This window comes from Falco biarmicus, chromosome 11 (assembly GCF_023638135.1).
Source record: "Falco biarmicus isolate bFalBia1 chromosome 11, bFalBia1.pri, whole genome shotgun sequence".
Taxonomy (NCBI): domain Eukaryota; kingdom Metazoa; phylum Chordata; class Aves; order Falconiformes; family Falconidae; genus Falco; species Falco biarmicus.
This window is the reverse complement of record NC_079298.1, coordinates 8,695,184-8,714,928: the sequence shown is the minus strand read 5'-3', so window position 1 is coordinate 8,714,928 and position 19,745 is coordinate 8,695,184. Positions and strand designations below refer to the sequence as shown.

Below are 19,745 nucleotides of genomic sequence, written 5' to 3'. Positions count from 1 at the left end.
ACCGAGTCCCACACATGGGGGGTCAGACCCTCAGGTACTGCTGATGTAACTCTCAGTCTGTGGTTCTGGGAAAATCCTGGTTCAGCTCCTCCAATTAGTAAAAAACATATTTGTGAATAAGCCTTGTAACGAAGCGGTTAGCACTAAAACTCTGCCGCCGCTGTAATTAACATCTTTGGTGTAGATGGAGATAGCGTGGCTGGCAGGCACCTCACGCAGATGCTGAAGTCCACGAAGAGGTGACAGCCTGCAGGGCAAGGCAGAAATGTGGCCAAACACGTGAACATTTTTCCTTCCCCTCACCCTCTACCTTTGCCCCGCTGTCACGGTGTGTTCCCATCAGAAGCAGTCAGACCTTGCCCACCACAATGTTTGGCATCAGGGCATTCCTACAAAAAATCCTGATTCTTCTGCATGTTACTATGTGTGTTGTTGTTGGCAAAACACTGATGATACTGTTCCCCAATGCCATGAAAAGATACATCCTAAAACTGGGTGAAAAAAGCAGAATGAATGAGAACCCGAAGTTCAGCTACGAAAACTGGGGTCCGACTTTTTTCAGCTTCAAGTATTTGCTCTTTGTGCTGAAGGTAAAGTGGAAGAGGCTGGAGGATGAAGCCCTTGAGGGACATCCTGCTCCCAACACACCGGTGGTGACTTTAAGCGGGGAAGTTTGTCGCCTCTTCGACTTCATGCAAGGTCAGTAAATCAGCTGTGTAGACGGGTTTGGTTTGCTAAGACAATAACTGAGAAGAGGGACAGGCAGCTGGCATGAGAGTGCACAACACGGCAAACCAGACTCAGCATTCCCTTGATGGAAAAGATGCAGCACAGTCACTCCAGCTGTCTGCCTCTTGATTTTCAAAAATAACCCACATTTATCACCCCGGCTACAATATCCCTTCATGCCAGTACGTTTAGGAACCTCTCGCAAATGCTGGCTCTGTCTGGAAATACCATGTCACTGAAAACCAAGATAATTATTTGTTTTAGGGAGAGAAGACCTGGAACCAGAACCATGTGCAGGGATTCAAGAATATTGGCTGTCATTCCCTGTACATAAAGTCCACACCAGCTCCCTTAGCCAGCTTAAAGCCTGGAAAGCACACAGTGGGTTTTTTTCCAGATTCAAAGTGGCTAGAAATAATGCAGGAGAAAAAGTAGCTGCTGTGTACTTTGTCCACTGCCTCCCACTGAGATCTCTGTAGAACATGGAATTAATCATTAAGCTGCAGTCTTGATCCCCACGGGAGGAATGGCATCCTTCTCTAACTCTGCTTTCCTAATTATATATAGATACAGATACATATATTTATGTAGAAAATAGGATGCAAATTTGGAAAAGAGATACACAACATCTACAGGGAGATACCCTCTTTATTAGCTTCTTCAGGATATGGATCTATGTTAGCAGCAGTTTTTGAAGTTAAACCTGGCCAGAAGGAAAATCTGAACAAATTTCAGATAATTTAGCATAACCATAGACTAAAAGAGGTGCTTTAAGATCCTGCAAATTCTTTCACATTGAGGCCTTGCAAACAGATGCTAACACCTGTGGGCATACGCTGTGTTAATTTGTAAGCAACTGCACAGACACTCTTGCCAGTGGCTTGTGTAACATTAGTTTAATAAATAATATATAACCAGAGTTCTGTTTGGACAGGAAATTGCAGAAATACATTGAAAGCATGAAAGCCTGTGATGCATGACTGAAAAGTCTGCAGCTTTCACTCAGCTCAGCTAGAACCGATGCCTCTGAAAAAAATCAAGACATGTCCTGTCAGCTCATTAAAAGGCGTCAGGACTGTGTACTTGTATCTCGATCCCTGAGCTGCTGTCCTTTGAAAAACCTTGCAGATGATGATGATGTTTAGTGTTTTTTCATTTCCTTTGTACTAAGGATCTCGGGGAGGCTGTGATGTGCTGCATGCTGTATATCCATTTCAGATCAGTTCCCTATCCCAAAATGTGGCTAATTTGCGAATCGGCTCTCCTGATGAGGACACGAGAGAAGCCACATGACTGCACCAGCCCTCCTGTATTCACTGGGCTTTACCAAGGAAAGGGTCCCCCTCCATTAAGCTCATTGCTGGATCTGGCACAGGTCAGAGCCGCACCAGGGAAAAGCAAGCGCCTTTATGCCTGTTCTGTTTAGATGCAGATGTTCTGCTGCCAATTTTAATGTCCTAAGGAGAAAGTTATGGGATAGCTGACTTAGCCTACCATTGCCCTGGAAACTCTGTGGCAGAGGCTGAATTCAGTACACATACTCAGTTCTGTCCTTCCTCCCTCCACTATTTTAACCACCAGCTGTCCTGGTTTTTTTTTCCAGATAATAGACCTTTAATCTTGAATTTTGGAAGCTGCACCTGACCTTCATTTATGTTAAAATTTGATGAGTTCAACAAGCTCATCAAAGATTTCAGCTCAATAGCAGATTTCCTTATCATCTACATCGAAGAAGCTCACGCAGTAGGTACAGTACAAACATCACAGTAATGCCTACCAAAACTTCAGACACCTATCATTCCCTTTAGGAAGTCTGTTAGCAAAGGAGGTAACTGCAAATGGAGAAGAAACCTTCCTCACATCAAAAGTTGCAACACCAAATCTAGGCACCAGTTTGTATCCCTAATTCTCCAAAGATACTAGTCACACATCTGACTTTACACCAAGGTACTCCTGCTGAAGACACTCATCTCTGTGAAGGTGGAACACATAGTTCTATCTTTACAAACTTCCTCTCAGTGTTGGTACAGCTCCTTTTGGAAGGATAAAAAAAAAAGTAATAAAAAAGCAGTTCATAGAACAAAGGTTAAGTGTACAATGTCATCATGTGTTTTTAAAAAAATAATCCATTTTTAACATGTTTCAGGAACAGGATGCAGACTCTAATTTGAAAAATTTAGGAAACAGACTATACATGCTCCTTTATCTACACTGGACTCTAAGTAACACATTGGCACTGATTTTATCCCAGGGTTAAGGCAGTTGTCTAAAATGTAACATTTACAGTTTTCAAGTTTTCTAACAGTACATCACTCCCAGTAGCTGAGAAGCAGGTAATAGTCATCAAAACCTTTTACTAGTTTCTGCTTTACTAGGAAGAGTTGTATGCGAATGTGCGTTTGCATACTCCTGCAAAAGGAAGGGGCGCTTTGGCTCAAATGTTTCACTTCTCACAGATCTGGAAGTATGTTTTATTGGCTTAACTAGCAGGGTCAAGCAGAACGAACAGACACCAGCTCATAGCACTACTTACCATTATAAAATCCTCCCTGTGCCAATAATTTTAACAAACTGTACCCAAATAGGATGTATGTCCCCCCCCGATACCTTTCTAGGGTTGATTTATGTGGGAAAATTTCAGCTAAAATACATCAAATATTTCCAAATCCAGGGCAGGGGAAAAATACAGTTTACTGAAATTAAAGAAAAATAAAATAAATCTTGAGACCATTTATTTCAAAAGCGGTAGAGCTCTCATACTCTGAGGGGGGGCGGGGCTTTCATTTCACAGCAAGTTTTGGCATTAGGAGTAAACTGCAGTATTCTTGTAACACAGTTTTTTGGGATATGACAGAGTACATTCCCACCCTCAACAGATATTCAAAGTGTTCCTTGCTAAATCCCTTTCTCATTTGTTTTAGATGGATGGGCTTTTAAAAACAATGTTGTTATTAAAAATCACAGAAGCCTCGAAGATCGAAAAATTGCAGCACAATTTCTTCAGAAAAATAATCCTTTATGTCCAGTGGTTTTAGACACTATGGAAAACCTGAGCAGTTCAAAATATGCTGCATTGCCAGAACGACTGTATCTACTTCAAGGAGGGAAAGTCATCTACAAGGTAAAAAATAATAACAAGCACAATATATTGAGATTTTTTTAATTCAAAATAATTTGAGGATGGTTTACATTTAACAGCATTTCGTTCTTTTCAGGAGCTAAAAATTTCACAATTCACTGTAACAGTGGAGAGAAAAGGACTTGCAGCAAAACCAGTCCGGGCCTTTATAATGTACATATTTTATGTACACTTCAGTCTTGCTCAAATATTTATCTTTTTGCTCATTAGGAAACCTAAGTACATCTAAGCTGTGAGATCCAAGAATGCTTTCCAACTCCAGGATCCAGTTACACTGCCCTGTCCCAGTTACACAGCAGGGTATATAACCCGTGCATACACCATCTCCCATTCAATGGCTGCCATGCAAAGGAAGCCCATGCACACCCGCACACAGTTCTGTGCAACAGCCAAGCTCTAAGGGACTTCTGCTTTGACTGCTTGAGCATCACTATGATTTTATTGCCTTTGCAGGGAGGAGTGGGGCCTTGGAATTATCACCCCCAGGAAATACGTGCCATCCTGGAAAAAATGAAATAGAAAAAGAAAAGGACTTCAGAGTAAAGATGGTCTGGATAAAAAAACCTCAATTAATAAGTTTTCATAGACATGAGTGTAAGGAAGAATTTAAAAATAATATATTGAGACAACAAGAAAAAGAATACTATGTGTACATCTAAAGAACACCTATAATGTGGTTCATCATCTCTTTACCTAGGTTTTCAAGTCTCACCACAACCCCAGCTACTGCACTGTAGTATCTTACTATGCTTACACAACATGCAGTGATGAATAGTAGTTGGGTCCATTGAGCTGTCAGGACTGGATACCAACGCTTACATTTGTAAGGAATATTGTGCAGGATGAACTTCAGCGTGGTAGCATTTGCAAAAGTCGACTGGCATGCAAAACAACTGATTTCACGTTATTAAGGTTCTCTTTCTCTTGTATACGTACAATTTTCCTAAATAGTCACTTCCACTGACTTCAGAAGGCTTCTGAATAAGACAATCTCTATTTACATTTGTTTCTATTGATATTTGTTATGACAGTCATAGCATAAAGCACAGGCGGCTGTGACCCGATTGTAGAAAATATTTGTAGAAACAAGAAAAATAATCTGCAATTATTAAAAATCTATCAGAGCATTTCATACAGCTTTCGATTATTTACCCCCACCCCTCTCCTTCCTTGGGTTATTTCTAAGCGTTAGTAGATGTTTATATTCATCCTATTAATCTCCTAAGTTTGCGTTGATGAGAAAGTTGCCAATTTAAGAACTTTTGAAGGATTTGTTTGACAGTAGGAAGTAATACCCCCCACCCTTTAAGTATTTCACACTTTTTTTTTCTTTCTATTTAACTCAGAGTGCAAGGGAAATTTTTACAGAACATCAAGTTTTAATTCATACATTTTGAAAGCCTGATATAAACATACTAATTTAAACAGACTCAGTTATGCTGAAGTGTTCTAGGGTAATGGTCTAGATTATAAAACTAGAAAGCTGTCACTACAATTAACAATAGTACTACACTTAGGTCAGACTCTATGATCTTTAAAGTGTTTTCCAACCTATGTGATTGCATTCTGTTACATACATTAAAGTAGTGGGGGAATACATACTACATCCATACCTTCAAAAAACACTTTAATACAAGGTTTTAATAATAAATATTCTCTGCACTACAGATAAAAAAATGTAACTTCTTTATAAAAAAAACCTGATGTACAAATTTAAGTGGAACTTAAGTGTTTTCTGCTGTGCCCTCTGCCATCACCCGGTGCACTGACACAAAATGATCAAAGGCTGATTTGATAATGAAACGCAAGTAAGTGGCTTGGCAATCAGGAAGCTGTAGAAGGAAAAAAAATGTTATTGCATTCTCTGCAGTAACACAACAATCAAACAACTTCTGCAGAAGTTTTTTAGACAGAAGGATCTAGATATTTCTGCATCTGTTTTCAAATTACACATAAATCAAGCCCTTTCAATACCACTAGCCAGCTTTGGAGTTTATTTAGATGACAGCAATTCAAAAAATTCCCTTCCCTCCTGAATACTGCAGCCTTAAAGGCAACAATTGAAGGAGGAAAGATTGCCACACTTCTGAAAAGAGCTCTCTCACATAGTTAGGAGCACTAGGCAGGTGCAATTTCATACCCTAATCTACAAAGGAGCAGTCAGGAAGTGCAATTTCATATCATGACCTACAAATTCCTGTATCTAACATCAACCTAGCAATAATAACTGCCAATAAAAACATGTTTTGGTTTTTCACGATTTCTCCCCAGTTAGTCTAGACATCCCATTTCATGAACCGCTACTGACTGTAAATACTCACTGGAAATTCTTCCATTTGAAGCTGTCCTTCTGTGTGTTGCAAATCTGGAAAATGTATTTTAAAGCAAATAATGAAGAACAACGTGCAATGCTGTGAGAAGTTTCCACTGGACTTCAGAGTCTGAGAGAGTTTAAGAACCATGAACTTACACTGCATACAAAAATTCTTCTTTTTTTAAACAAGGTGATTTAAGAGAACAAAAGAACAAATACTTTTTGTAATATCCCAGTGTGTATATATCCCACTCATTACACTGTTTTATAAAATGTCACCCAAGAGGCATTAAAAAAACCCAAAACAAACAAACCAAACAATGCAGGAAACGGCTATTATATAAAAATGGCTATATACAGGAAACTCTATTAGACTATGTAAGTCTGTTTTTAATTTTTGGAACATAAAAGCAAATGCACAAGTAGTGCTTTTAGCCCTTATACAGCATTTTACATCTCCAAACTGCTACAGAGACCAGCAGTGTTCACAAACTTCATTTAAATGTGCCTATTAAGTTAATATCTAACAAAATAATCATCAAGCCACACCTGACTACTCAGCAAGTAGACAGGGGGTTAAAATGACTCACTGGAAAAGATCAACATTATTCCCACAAATTCCCTGCTGCTTCAGATTCACAATCTTACCTTTTTCAATGCACTGTTCAAAATCTACTGGGTCTTCAGATATGCTTCTTTCAATCCTTAAGGTCCGCACTAAAATACATATGAAGCATCAATACAAATTCTGATTCTCTTATTGACAATTATATTTAATCCATCACTTTTCATCTACAAAGCACTTTAAAAGCACTAATTAATCCATTCTTCCTCTAATTTCTGGGTCAGGTAATACAACCACCACCCTCGTGTTCCAGGTTGGACAAACAGTAAATTTTCAGGACTTTTATGTAGCCTTTGCTCATGCTCTGACCTTGTAACAGTCCTTTCTGTTTTTGAGCTCACGTTTTCCAAAAAAGACTAAGAGAGATCTGTCATACGAAATTATAAAAATCAATATTAAAAAAAAATCATTAAAAGAGTAAGTATTGTAGTCCTGTCCATTAAATTAGAACTGCCATCACTGTGCAATAAAGCAGTTAACTATAAGCTCAATACAAGGTGTTAGAAGAACAACTAAGTGCTGGTGGGGTAGATTTTGTATTTTTTTATTTATTTATGAACAACTTTGGACATGAAGGACAATTACTTTTGTCAAGTTTCACCTTTATGAACCTGGTAAAAGCAGCTCCTTACAGATTATGACATTACTGTGAGAATGTACATGTAGGCACAGACACCCACCTTAACAAGTACATATTACCTACTGCGGCACATGAAATCTTACCCAAGTAACACTGGATCGTGACTTTGCTGATTTTTACACATTTAGGAAAACCAACAATGAATTCCTGTGGGAACATGCCTGTCGTCGTCCAAAACGTTTCTGAACTTCTGTGGAGAGACAGGACAAAACCCCTGCATCATTTCCATCTACAACCATCCTGATGAAACATTGTCCTCAAACAAACAAAAAATAAAGCTGCAGAGCCGTTTTTACTGGGGGTACTTTAAGCAAAGCCCGGTAAGCACGGGGGAAGCTCTCCGCAGGTATCAATGCTTTGACGTTCAGGCTCCGTTCCCGAGCAGCACCTCAGGAGGACTCGGAACCTGCGGGGGTCCCACAGGTTTAAAATAAATACGTAAAAGTTCAACCGTGCTGCAGCAGCAGCGGGCAGGCACAGGCCAGGGCGCGGCGGGGAGGGCGGCACCGTGAGGGACCCCGGGGGCAGCGGCCGCCTCCCGCCGGGCCCGCGCCCCCTCCGGGCCCCTCACCCGTCCAGGACGCTGCCGGCGGGGTGCTGCTCGTCGCTGGAGGTGGCCAGGACCAGGGCAGCCCCCGCCGAGCTCAGGCACCAGTCGGCGGCCCTCATCCCCGGGCGGCGCGGAGGGGAAGGCCGGGCCGGGCGCTGCCAGGCAACGGCGGCGGAGCCGCCCCGCCGGCGGGAGTGCGCGGTGCCTGCCGCGGGGTCCCGCCGCCTCACAGGCGCGGGGCAGCCAGAGCCCCGCCCGGCGCCCCCGGGAGCCGCCCGGCCCGTGCCCCGCGCGGAGGGCTGCGGTGCGGCGGGGGCGGGAGGCCGGGCAGCTAGCAGCTCGCCCCGCCAAAGGCCGGCGGCGGGCGGACAGGACCCCGGCGCACCCCGCGCCCCTCCGCCGCCGCTCCCGGCATGCCCCGCGCCGCCCCGGCCCCGCTCCCCGCCCCCGGCGCGGCTCCGCCCGCCGCCCGCGGGCGCTGCGGGATGGGCGGCGGGAGCGCCGAGCCGTGGCCCGGCTGACGGCGAGTCGGGGCGGCCTCTCACGGGGCAGGTAGGTGGGGGCCGTGGGCTGCGGGCAGCGGGGCCGCTCGGTTACCTGCCCCACGGCGGGCGGGCGGGCTGGGGCGGGGACCCTTCCCCTTGCGCCCCTCGGGGCTGCGCCCGGGCAGGGCCGATCCACTCACAGACCCCCCGCGCAGGGCCCGGCCCCTCCGGGCTGGGCCCGATCCCCTCGGTTCCCTTCCCCCCGCGCAGGGCCCGAGACCCTCAGCACCCCCAGCCCTCCCTCAGGCAGGGCCCGACCTCCTCCCGCCCGGCAGGACCGAGCCCCGGCCCCTCATGGCAGGCGCCGGCAGGACCCCGTCACTCCCCTGCCCCCTGCCATGGCCCTCCGCCAGGACCCCTGCGCATGAGCCAGACCCCCCCGGCACCGGCTAGGCTGGCCTGGGGAAGGGGCGACAGGGAGCTCCCCGCCCTCCCAGGGAGGGCCATTCACCAGCAGGCTCCGTTGCCCTGCTGCAGTCAGCCATTTGCCCTCCTCCATCCCTGGCCTGCAGCAGAGCTGTGGGGGTCGCTTCCCACACAGCCCCAGACCCCCTCCCGCTGCCCGTGCAGGGCCTGGGCCCAGCCCTGGGCCTCTGACGGGCACCAAGCACAGAGAGGCAGGGCCCTGCCAGAGCAGAGGCCCTTCACCTCGCTGCCAGCCCTGGGTTCAGTTCCACTCGTCTGGTGTTTGCGGTTTGATGGCAGACGGCACGCAGCCCTCTTCCACACTGCCTGCCCTTCCGTGTGCTGCAGGGTTACGTGACCCTGCTTGGGGCACTGGGGAGAGCAGCCAGGGTTTGGGGGTCTTTCCTGATGAGTGTTTTCTTCTGTGGCTGTTCTTTACCTGTCTGCCGTTTGTTTTTGCAGAACTGGTCCAGGGGAATGTCTTACTGTCTCCACTCAGAAAGCCACTTGGATACTGGGCCAATATACGTGCGCGAAAATGGGAAGCTGCACATGGTAAATCAGGATGCAGGTGGCATACAGAATGTCACTCCCAAACCGAGACCTTTTAGGCTATTTTCCAGAGGATTTTCGGTGGAGCTTTGTATGAACAGGGAGGATGATAGGGCGAGGAGACAGAGGACTGATCATTTCATCTTCACGTACACTAAGGAGGGGAACCTCCGGTACTCGGCCAAGTCTCTCTTCAGCCTAGTGCTGGGTTACATTTCTGACAACGTTGATCACATTGACTCGTTGATTGGTTTCCCAGAGCAGATTGCTGAAAAGCTCTTTTCAGCTGCAGAAGCAAGACAAAAGTTCACAGAACCGGTAACGGGACTGAGAGCTCTACAGAAGTTTACTGAAGCATATGGCAATTTGGTGCTATGTTCATTATGCTTACGGAATAGGTAAGTGTGTTCAGTAACAAGTATTGTCATCTGCTACAGCTTTTGCTAGCATGCTTAAAGCTTCCCTTAAATTATTCTCTCTCAAAATAATAATTAAAAAAAATAATAATCTCTCAGGCTTGTGACACCACCACCACTTAATGAAATAACCGGAGCCTTATCTGACTGTTCTGCTCACTTCCTTTTGTCCCATTCCTTTCCTACAAGCGTAGGTGTTGGTTTCATTCTAAGTTACAAATCATAATACAGGTAACAGATTACATCAACTAACAGGGGATTTTATGTGAAGGATTAAACCTGCAACTGTTTTTTTAACAATAATAATCGGCACTTCCTTAGCAGTCTCTGTTTAATGCCTTCTCATGTATTTCATGGGATGACTTTGTAATTGCTGTTTATAAGCATTTCAACATACTTAGCTGACAGTACAGATAAAATACACCCTTGCAAATTGGATTTCTTTACTATAAGCTTGCCACCCTGATTAATTTTGGGGGCTTGGAAGATACACACTCGTAGGGAAGTTACATACTTTGAAGTCAGGCAGGTTTTACCTTAGTTTATTGCGGTTCCCATCCCCATATTGAATATGCTTCAACAAGGTTCTGATTAGAGTCTAGCACCAGTTTTTCCATCTTCTCAATGTTGTCCATGCTGTCTTTCACTAAAAGAGACTCCTATCAAGTTTAAAACTGGAATATGTTTTTGCTCCTGCTGAAGTCTTTCCCAGTAATATAACCAGTCTATCTTCCATCTGTACACTTGAAAAAGGGACGGTTTATCCAGTTTAATATCAAAGTACAGGCGTATTCATCTCAAGTGCCAAGGGTGTTCTGAGCACAGTAGGAATGTTTGAGCAGAGGTCAATTATCCTTTGTTTTATCCTTTAAACCTACTCCCTTTTTATCTCTACTACAGATACTTTTTATGGGCTTAAATCAGAAATGAAGTTACTTCTGGCATCTTTTGCCATTACAGAAAGCTGAGTTAAGTGTCGAGTCTTTGAAATCCAGGAAGTAAGGTATTAAGGCATTTTCTGATGAATCTTATTTCTAAAAGAGCCCGCTCTTCTCTTCACAGCTCTGCTAGTGGTATCTCTCAAGAATTGGCTTGTGCTCTGACTATATGTACTGCCTTCCACATAGCTGAATTGCATGGCAAAGGGATTTGGTGGGGTAGTTTGATAGGTGTACTTGTAGTGGGAGGATATTAAGGTCCACTTATCTGCATGGCCAAAGAGATGTTCCTTGAGGGATCACGTTAGTAAGTGCCCCTCATTTCAGCAGCAAAGATGCTGACCTGAGGGTTTGTCTTGCCATGGGGAATAAAAGGTAAATTCAGAAGAGATTAGTGAATTTGGGGCTTGTCTTGCCGTGGGGACAGTAAGAGGTAAATGCAGAGGAGGTTGGTGAGGTAGTGACTGCTACGTGCTGATTACTGCATACTCATGCATGCCATTCTTTAGTGGTTTGTTCCAATCTCTAAACCTCCTACTGAATAGTTCCAGCACAGATGTTTGCATGGCTGTGGAGTGAATCAGATCAGGGAACCAACACAGCTAAAAAAATAACCCACTGAGTAACCTGCCTGGGGTGTAGTCACAGCTCTAGCTGGAATCCTGCAGGTGTCCAGTAGGACTTTAATCTCTAGTGAAGTATTTTATTTATGTATATAAAAAGTAAAATTTTGCGATTTGACAAACTATCCTGATAGATTTGAAGTAGATTTTAAACCTGGATGAACATGGGTTTGTCCGCACACTTCTTAGATACTGAGGAAAAACAGTCTGTGAAGTTGGTTTATGGTAAATCAGAATATATATTTTGCATTATTCAGAAATAATACAATAATAATCTGTAAAGAGGTCCCTAATTGAGATGCTTGCAGGTTGAAGTCTTAATTGATTGTCCAGTATTTTGAATCAAAGCAAAACCTTGACATTCGTTCAAGGAAAAGCCTGGGAATTCAGGTATGTTGTGTGCAGACCGCACATGAAAAGGTAGTTAGGACAGCTGGCTAATTTCTGTCAATTTTCACATAGGTTCACATAAGAAACAACTGTATTATAGGTATCATCTTAAGTGCCTGAACACTGATAGTTTGGGTTTTTTTCCCCTCTTTGCAGATACCTGGTTATCTCTGAAAAGCTAGAAGAAATTAAGTCTTTCCGGGAGCTGACATGTTTAGATCTCTCCTGTTGTAAACTGGGAGATGAACATGAACTGCTGGAGCACCTCACCAAAGAGGCTCTGTCTAGGTATTGATTTCTTGACACATAGCTAAAAATGACACCTTCTTTTCCTATTACTAAGGAGTTCAAAGAATCAGACTGTGACTTTAAAGGCAAGTAGCAATGTATATAGGTTTGAAGGTTTTTGTTGTTCATAAAACCAGTTCTTGAGGTAAACAAAATACAGAATTTATTGTACACAAAGCACGTGATCCATCCGGAGCACATACTGAATCATAAAAGGTCCTACAAATGTCCAAGATAATTAACTGTCTCATGTTTTTAAATGAACTTTTTTATAATTTCCATTGGCCAGGTAAAAACTGCATCTTAAGCATTTGGAACAGTTTTACATTTTTATTTTCTTTTTTAAGAAGGAACTTTATCGGCCACATTTTTAACCAAACCAGTGTTCCAGATACAGATTTCTGCGAGGAGGAGGTTGAATATTTAGTTAAACATTTCAAAATAATAAATTTTGTAATTCTGTTTGACACTAAAGATTGAAAACCAGAAAAATTTGGAAATCCATAGGCAGGTTGACTGCTAATTAGGGGACTGCTAATTTTGGTGCGTTTTGCATCAAGGTTTTGTCTTGAAGCGCTCTGGAGAATATTTTAGTGTTATGTTTTCCCCTTGAGATTTGTTCATCTGTGTTACAATACCTTACTGCTTACTTAAAATCATTACCATATCTCTTACCAAATTTGTCCTTTCCCATTTGCCAAGCAAAAATGCAAAAAAACCCCTCTTTTTAGTTTAGTGTGGATTGAAATTGGCAGCCTTGGTTTAAAGAATTTCAGTGTATAAAGAGCCTTATTGTCTCTGTTAGCAAATGCTTGTGCTCTAGGATTGGTTTGTGACTGGAGCTCTGGGAATAGCTGGTCAAGTAAGTGCTTCTGTTGAGCTAGCAGAGGCAATAGAAAAATATTTTTTAGTCCTACTAACCCAGGCTTCTTGCTTACTGCTTTTTAGTAACGTTAACAAAGTAGGCTGAAGGGTTGGCACTGGAAGACCCTAGCCTTCTGACACAGGTTTAGGACATTTTGCAAAACTGTCTAAAATAGTGACTATAAGCTATGTGCTTGTGTCTCTCCTCCCAGCGTAAAACGGCTTCTCCTGAAAGACAACTCTTTATCAGATGCAGGCCTTCGCAGAATGACGGCACCAGTACGAGTACTGAAAAAGGGACTTGAGAATCTTTTGGTATTAGACTTGTCCTGTAAGTTCTTCATGGTTTAACATTAGAACCAACCTGTATCCTTTCTGGTAAAGAATTTAGCCTCCTTAATACTGAAGGAATGCAATTAAACTGATGATTCCTATGAGCCAAGTACTCAACCCCAAATGTCACCAACAACTTTCCAGAAGGCACAGGTCATACCTGTAGTCTCAGTCACTTGCTACTAACATAAATATTTTTAATAGTTTGTGAGCTGTTATTGTAAATATTTGTATTCTGATCATTAGAGGGGGAAAAAAATCAGTTTTGACTCACTTTCAAAACACGAAGCATACTACAAAAAAAAAAAGGCCAAACCCCCTTGTTCCAATATCAGCTTTTGGAACGAATACATTCTTGGTATTCTGATCATCTTTCTCTGCATCTTGCAAGTTAGTTAATTATACTTGGTCTTACAGGTAACCCTAAAATCACAGATGTGGGAATTGGATACCTTCTTTCCTTCAAGAAATTGAATTGTTTGGACATTTCTGGGACAAGTCTCAAGGTAAAAAAGCATCTGCCTAAACATACTGGACAAGTGTAATCAAACGTTCTTCCCCTCTGACTGCTTTTTTCCCTTTTCACTAGGACGTTAATGCCGTCATCAAGCGGATCCAAATACAGATTGGCCTCGTTCACTCAAAAGTGCCCCTGAAAGAATTTGATCATAGTAACTGCAAAACAGAGGGCTGGGCAGAACAGGTATGGGGTTTTAAGTCTGTTCTGCTCTCTAGAAATTGTCCTTATGGAGTACTAAAGCACTGAATAGGAAAGAATAAGGGCTAAGAGTTGTTTCAGGTGATATTTCTGTAAATATTACAAGAAACGTTCTAATCCCTTCAAATGTTATTTCAGACAGTTTTGCAGTGGGAGCAGGCAGTTATGGAGGCCATCAAGCCACAAGACAACTTGAGATCCAGGACAGCAGCTCTGCACTTCTGTACGTAACTGCATAGAGACCACGTAGTTTATTTGTTTTCTTTTCTACAAGGAATATTTTCATACTTTTGGGTTTGTTTTTTTTTAGTACAAATAGCATCTCAGGTGTGTAATTTCAACCATTTGTGTAACTGCATTACAATGTGTTTGAATCTTTTCATTTGTTAGACTGCTGGATAACTTTTGAAGTATAGCATGGCAGCATGCTTAGGGCAACATAAAACGACTGGGTTTTCTCCTTAACATAAACGTTATTTTTCTCTCTGTACATTTTGGCAAAGCAGTCAGTATGCCAGGCTTGGTCAAAACACTTGCAACACAAATATGCATTTTACAGCGTAATTCTGGTTTTCCCAAAATCTAAACTTGATTTTTCTTTCCCTGTAGATGGCAAGACACACAGAATAGAGGAAGTAGTCAAATGCAAGCTGGCAGAGGCAGAAACAAAAGCATCTGGAAATTTGCAGTTTTATAAGGAAAAAGTTCAAAATTGCCATTTACCTTTGAAAAAGGAGGTTGCAGGCAGCCATGAATTAAAGAAAAATAAAAAAAGAGTTTTGGCTGAACAAGAGAGAGAAAGGACTTCCAAACAGAAGCATCTGTGCCTCACTGTGGAGGACTGGGATTTGTTAAATACCTACTGAGTCACAAAGAAGTGGGTCTTTTGTTTGTTGTTTTCTTGCTGATGACAGGATTTAGACATACTGAGAGGGAGTAACAAAGGAGACCAGTATTGTTAAATCTGGTTGCTGTGATATGCTTGTGGGTTAACATATGCTTGGGGAGGGACAGGGTCGAGAAGGCTGACTGTACTACTGTATATTTTCAATACACAATTTTTTCAAATAAAGTTTTTGTTGTCATCCTTAACTAATTCTTCTGACGCAGGTATTATTCACAGAAATAGCTGGTCCTATCCCTCCTCCTCTCTTGCCTCCTGAGGGGCAGGAGGCTAATCCCTGCAGCTCATCTGAAATGAAGCAGCATTGTGCTTGTCAGGTGCCCTGGGACATCAATAGTGCTGGTAGAACATAAACCTCAGCCTGTAAGCACCAGGCTGTGCTGACAGAGCTCTGACAAAGAGGAAGCAAAGAGGGTAAGCACAGGCCCCAGGGGAGGCAGAGAGACAGTAACCCCTCGGTAACAGTTACTGCAGAAACCCAAGTTAGAACTCCTCTATCTCTCTCATTTTAGCCCAGGAAATGAAAGCTGAAACCAGGTTACTGTAGAGATCAGACTCTCCAGTTGTAATATATTCTCCTTTATAAGCAAATTCAGTGCATTTGGGAGCATTCTGTGGTTTAAAACCCACCCTCAGTTTGTGTGCATGCCTGCAACATATTAAGTACTATCCCGTTTAAAACCATCCAGAGAAGTTTATAATTCAAATATGAATTGCACATACTTGCTGTAAAAAACCTAGATACTCATTCTGTATTTGTCTGAAGCCAGGAGTACAGCTGTAATGCTGCAGGTGCGTTCGTCACTGAATTCCTGCCCTGAGAGTTTCCATCAAAATTGGCTGAGGTGCACAGTGCCTGTGGGCTGGGCACTGCAACTATCACTGTGCCCGTACGCCTATAAGACCAAGAATTTACTACAGGTTTCCTCTACTAGTACTTATTTAGAGGATATCTCCCTTTTACGCTGTCGTTTGCCGTAATTCAGCAACAAGAAAAGCAACACGTCCTCGGAAATCATAAAGAGGCCCAAGAAAACGAACTTCACCTCAAAAATGCATAAAAAGCGGAACCCCTTTCTCTCTTTGTTCACTTATTGCTGAGTTTTCCTCGGAAAAGGACTACACACAAACAGAACAAGCATACTTGCATTCAAGCCCTACGGTTTTTTCCCCAGAAACTCAAGGCTATTAATAGCTTCCACTGACGAAGCTTCAGCGCTCTGCTGAGACAAATAACGGCACAAATAGTGACTTAGCAAAACAGCGTCTCAACAGGGAGGGAGGTGACTGTAGTGCTCACGTATAACCCCCCCCCCCTCCTGCAGCTGGCTTCTGGTTCAGCAGCCACCACGGATTTCTTTTGCCAGCTCTGCCACCGCTGTGGAGATCTGCTCGTCTGACCGCGGAGAGATGCGTGTCTCGGAGAATTGCATACTCCGTTTCACATCAGCAAAGCAGCTGGGAGCTGACGCCTTGAGCCGGAAAATAGGCACATTGTGATTTGACATGAACGGTCTGCCCAGGTCACAGGCTTGTCAGTAAAATAGCACAGTACATCTTTCCTTTTCGGAAGAGGTGTTTTAGAGCACTGTTTCTTATGTTCTTCGTTCCTGGTACAATTACTCCTTTTCTGAGGTTTCTTGCTAACCAGCAGTCTTCCTCTTTTAAACACACCACTGTGTAAATTTTGTCCTAGGAAGACTTGGACACACTTACCGCTATGTCCTCAACCCACTAATCTCTCTTTATTGCTCTCTGTGAGGCGCACAGCCTCCGATGACCAGGAACAAGGCAGTAAAAAAAAATTACAGGAGGCGGCTCGTTCTGAAATCGATAGGCTCAGCCAGGTGCCTGCTTAAACTGCCTGCTGCGTCCCTGGCTGTTTCCAGGCTGGCTTCTGAGTCTTGCTGCCCACGGACCGCTGTGTTTCGTGTCTTCTCTTGGCTAGTTCTCTTCACAGGTGTAAATCCAGGGCAGGATGAGTCCCCTGTTCCTCTCTCCTAACCTGAGGCCGTTAATTGCAGCTTTGGCCTCCCAGGAGCACTCACCGTGAAGTGATACAGGGACACCAGCCAGACAGCAACCCTGGGGCTCTACCCTGCAGGCACCAGGTGGGTCAGCTTCCCTGACACCAGTAAACCTTTACGGGCTAGCTTAGGTGCAGAGATCACATTCCTGACCCCATTTCTTTGTGGTTCAGCTCAATTACAAAGCTGAGAGATGGCAGAGAGGAAGACTGCATTTGGTTTCCTCTTTGCAGCCAGGGATACCTTTCACGTCCCCTAAGCCTGTCTGTTCCCTCAGCCTCCTGCTGAAGGAGAAAGAAGGTGGCACAGTAATCTTTCCTGCCTTAAGCCAGGCATTTACCTTCTTTATCATGTCTCACAGTAAAGTTAAGAATTCCCAGATCTCAACACTGTCCCCATCTAGCCAAGGCAAGCCACCATTTGAACTCTGCTGCAGTGGAGAAGCATCCCTCCACACAGCAAGCACAAACATCCAACTCCCCACGCTCACACGTTGCGTGCCCCGACTCTTTCCTCTTCACCCTTGGGAGCATCTTAAAACTTGGCAGAGGTAAGCTGTGGCAATGATCAACAAATATTGGACTGGGAGAATACAGCAGCTGCCACATGGGTCAGTCTAATCGGCATCCTCTTCCCAACCACAGCAAACATCAGAGGCTCCAGAAAGTCATGGCTGTCCCAGTATCCTTGATATAGAGCAAAGTGGGTTTTTACCAACCACATCAGCCGGACCCTATGCTGAGCGTCTCCATATTTTTTTAACAGCTGATTAGTTCAGTCGTTACCAGCTACAGTTATTCTGTTATCCACACACAGTTCCCATCACAAGGGATAAGATTCTTCTTCCTCTCCTCTCCCACCTTCCTTTGACCACTGCCCCGCAGAAGCACACAGCAGTTATAGCCCACCTGCCTGCTCCCAATGCAGTGAGTTTTCCGTGCATCTTCCCACTTCAAAGCCAAAGAACAGGCAAGGAGCCCATGGCTGAACCCCACCAGAATCAGAAGAAAGCTCTTCTTCCCCAGGAAGGAGAGGCTGACCCAGTACCGCTGCCTCCGAGTCCCTCCTCCTTCAGCTCCTCTTAAGAAATGCTGCAAGACTTCCTCACTGGTCATCCCAGAACATACTTTGGGGTAACATGAGGAACAACAGCAACTACAATTAGCCAGGCTTTGTTTGCCAACGCAGCCTTGTTGAGGCGTTAGATGTCTGTGATTCTCCTGCAAAAGCGTGCATCTCTGTTTCAGGCTTTGACTGAAGCTAGAAGCTTGCAAATGAGAAACGTTTACCTAGAAAACTCCTAACACCTCTCTTTGGAGCTGCAGCGCTGAATGCACCACGCTAACATTTTACAGGCACAGAGAAAGCAAGCTATCCATCCTAGCCAGGCATGGAGAAGGACAGGTTATTAAATGCAGCTTTAGAAGTTTCCCGTAGTACCTGTTCCGTTACACAGAGTTTTGCCATCTCATTCCAAGTGAAGTATGAGTCAGTGTACTGTAAAGCTGTTTTAAAAAGATTTCTCAGATCTACAGCTGTATCCCAGCCACAAGTTAGAAAAAACATTCTTTGCTGATACAAGTCATGGTGACATGCAGAGTTGCAGATCACAGGGCAGAGACAAAATGAGTGAATGGGGTTTTATTTTTAAAGATTTGTGACCTGGGATGGTGGTGGGAAAAAGACCACCTGACATTTATTCTGGGACTAGAACCATAAGCGCACTCACTGTAAATGCAGGTTTTTCTTAGAGATGGTGCTTTAGACACAGGTGAGATTTTTCAAGGAGTGGAGACAGAGCGCATCTTCCTTAAATTTCAGGGGCATGTCCATATCTACATCCTGAGGACGGCTTTGAAGGTTTGGCTGTCTGATCCTGCTTTGCTGGCAGAGGAAACGAGCCATGAACAGATCCCCTGTCATCCCACGCTGCCCCAGGAGCAGCACTCTGTTTTCTGCTGCTCTCTGCTCTGAGGCTGCGACTTTTTTTCCCCTCCTTTCTTTGCCAACTTCAGTGAAAACACATCCCAGCCCCACGGCTGTTCTCAGCCTGCTAAGCTGCTGCTCCAAAACTGCACATCCCCAAGAGAAGTACATTTTATACACATGCTGGTTCCCTGCCCTGAATTGCAAGGACAGCTACACAGTCACAGGAACACGGTGATTTATCTCCACAAATGCTGAAACCTCTCCAGTTTTTCCTTGCCATTACGCTCTCTGTGTTGGCCTCCATGGTTTGAGAGCACAGAGGTGGCCTGTGCAGCAGCTCCCCAAGGTGCCATCCTCAGCACAGCATTCCCAAGGAAGCATCCTGGCAGCATCAATGCAACGGCCTTCAAAGCCGCTGCTGAAGCCATCTGTGGACGTGCTTTGAACACAAACACTCCACCTGCCCGTGAGGCTCAGGAGTGTGAGGAGGTGTGTCGGAGGGAAATGCTAACCCAAGGACTAGGAAGGCTCACCTCACTCAGCTCCTGCTCTTCAGGGCAGGACTCAATGTACCTTCACCTGGCTGCCGGCAAGGCACCAGTATGTCCATACAGGAGATAGCCCTCACCGCAGCTGGCCAGGCACAGTACCTGTGTGGGCAGCAGCCGGTGAACGGGCTCCAGCAGCCATTGCACAGCCCGTCACACCAGTGCTGCGAGGCAGCGCTCTGCCCGCCTGAAAGCGCCTCAGCCTCACGAGACAGGAGAGAGAACCCCCGAAGGTGTCCCACTGCCAGGGTCTGACCTGCCGCGTGGG

General features: G+C 44.4%; 3 protein-coding genes across 4 annotated transcripts; 2 read left to right on the top strand and 1 right to left on the bottom strand.

The window, feature by feature from the left end:
* The first annotated feature begins 313 nt into the window (after positions 1-313).
* DIO1 (iodothyronine deiodinase 1) lies at positions 314-4,424 on the top strand. Its single transcript, XM_056356058.1, has 4 exons — positions 314-699; positions 2,333-2,476; positions 3,651-3,850; positions 4,322-4,424. The coding sequence occupies exons 1-4, from the start codon at positions 369-371 to the stop codon at positions 4,385-4,387; spliced, it is 741 nt and encodes a 246-aa protein (XP_056212033.1). The 5' UTR covers positions 314-368; the 3' UTR covers positions 4,388-4,424.
* A 1,054-nt stretch (positions 4,425-5,478) lies between these two features.
* On the bottom strand, positions 5,479-8,243 carry IFT25 (intraflagellar transport 25). Its single transcript, XM_056356059.1, has 5 exons — positions 8,019-8,243; positions 7,531-7,637; positions 6,831-6,899; positions 6,190-6,233; positions 5,479-5,700 (listed from the first exon to the last, which is right to left on the bottom strand). The coding sequence occupies exons 1-5, from the start codon at positions 8,114-8,116 to the stop codon at positions 5,593-5,595; spliced, it is 426 nt and encodes a 141-aa protein (XP_056212034.1). The 5' UTR covers positions 8,117-8,243; the 3' UTR covers positions 5,479-5,592.
* A 161-nt stretch (positions 8,244-8,404) lies between these two features.
* Positions 8,405-15,161, top strand: LRRC42 (leucine rich repeat containing 42). 2 transcript variants are annotated; one of them, XM_056356056.1, is made up of 8 exons: positions 8,405-8,549; positions 9,410-9,897; positions 12,023-12,154; positions 13,231-13,349; positions 13,769-13,857; positions 13,941-14,054; positions 14,208-14,292; positions 14,679-15,161. In XM_056356056.1, the coding sequence occupies exons 2-8, from the start codon at positions 9,425-9,427 to the stop codon at positions 14,933-14,935; spliced, it is 1,269 nt and encodes a 422-aa protein (XP_056212031.1). In that variant the 5' UTR covers positions 8,405-8,549; positions 9,410-9,424; the 3' UTR covers positions 14,936-15,161. The 2 variants fall into 2 exon arrangements, with proteins under 2 accessions (XP_056212031.1, XP_056212032.1); XM_056356057.1 differs by lacking the exon at positions 12,023-12,154 and having other exon boundaries at positions 8,430-8,549.
* Positions 15,162-19,745: the final 4,584 nt, after the last annotated feature.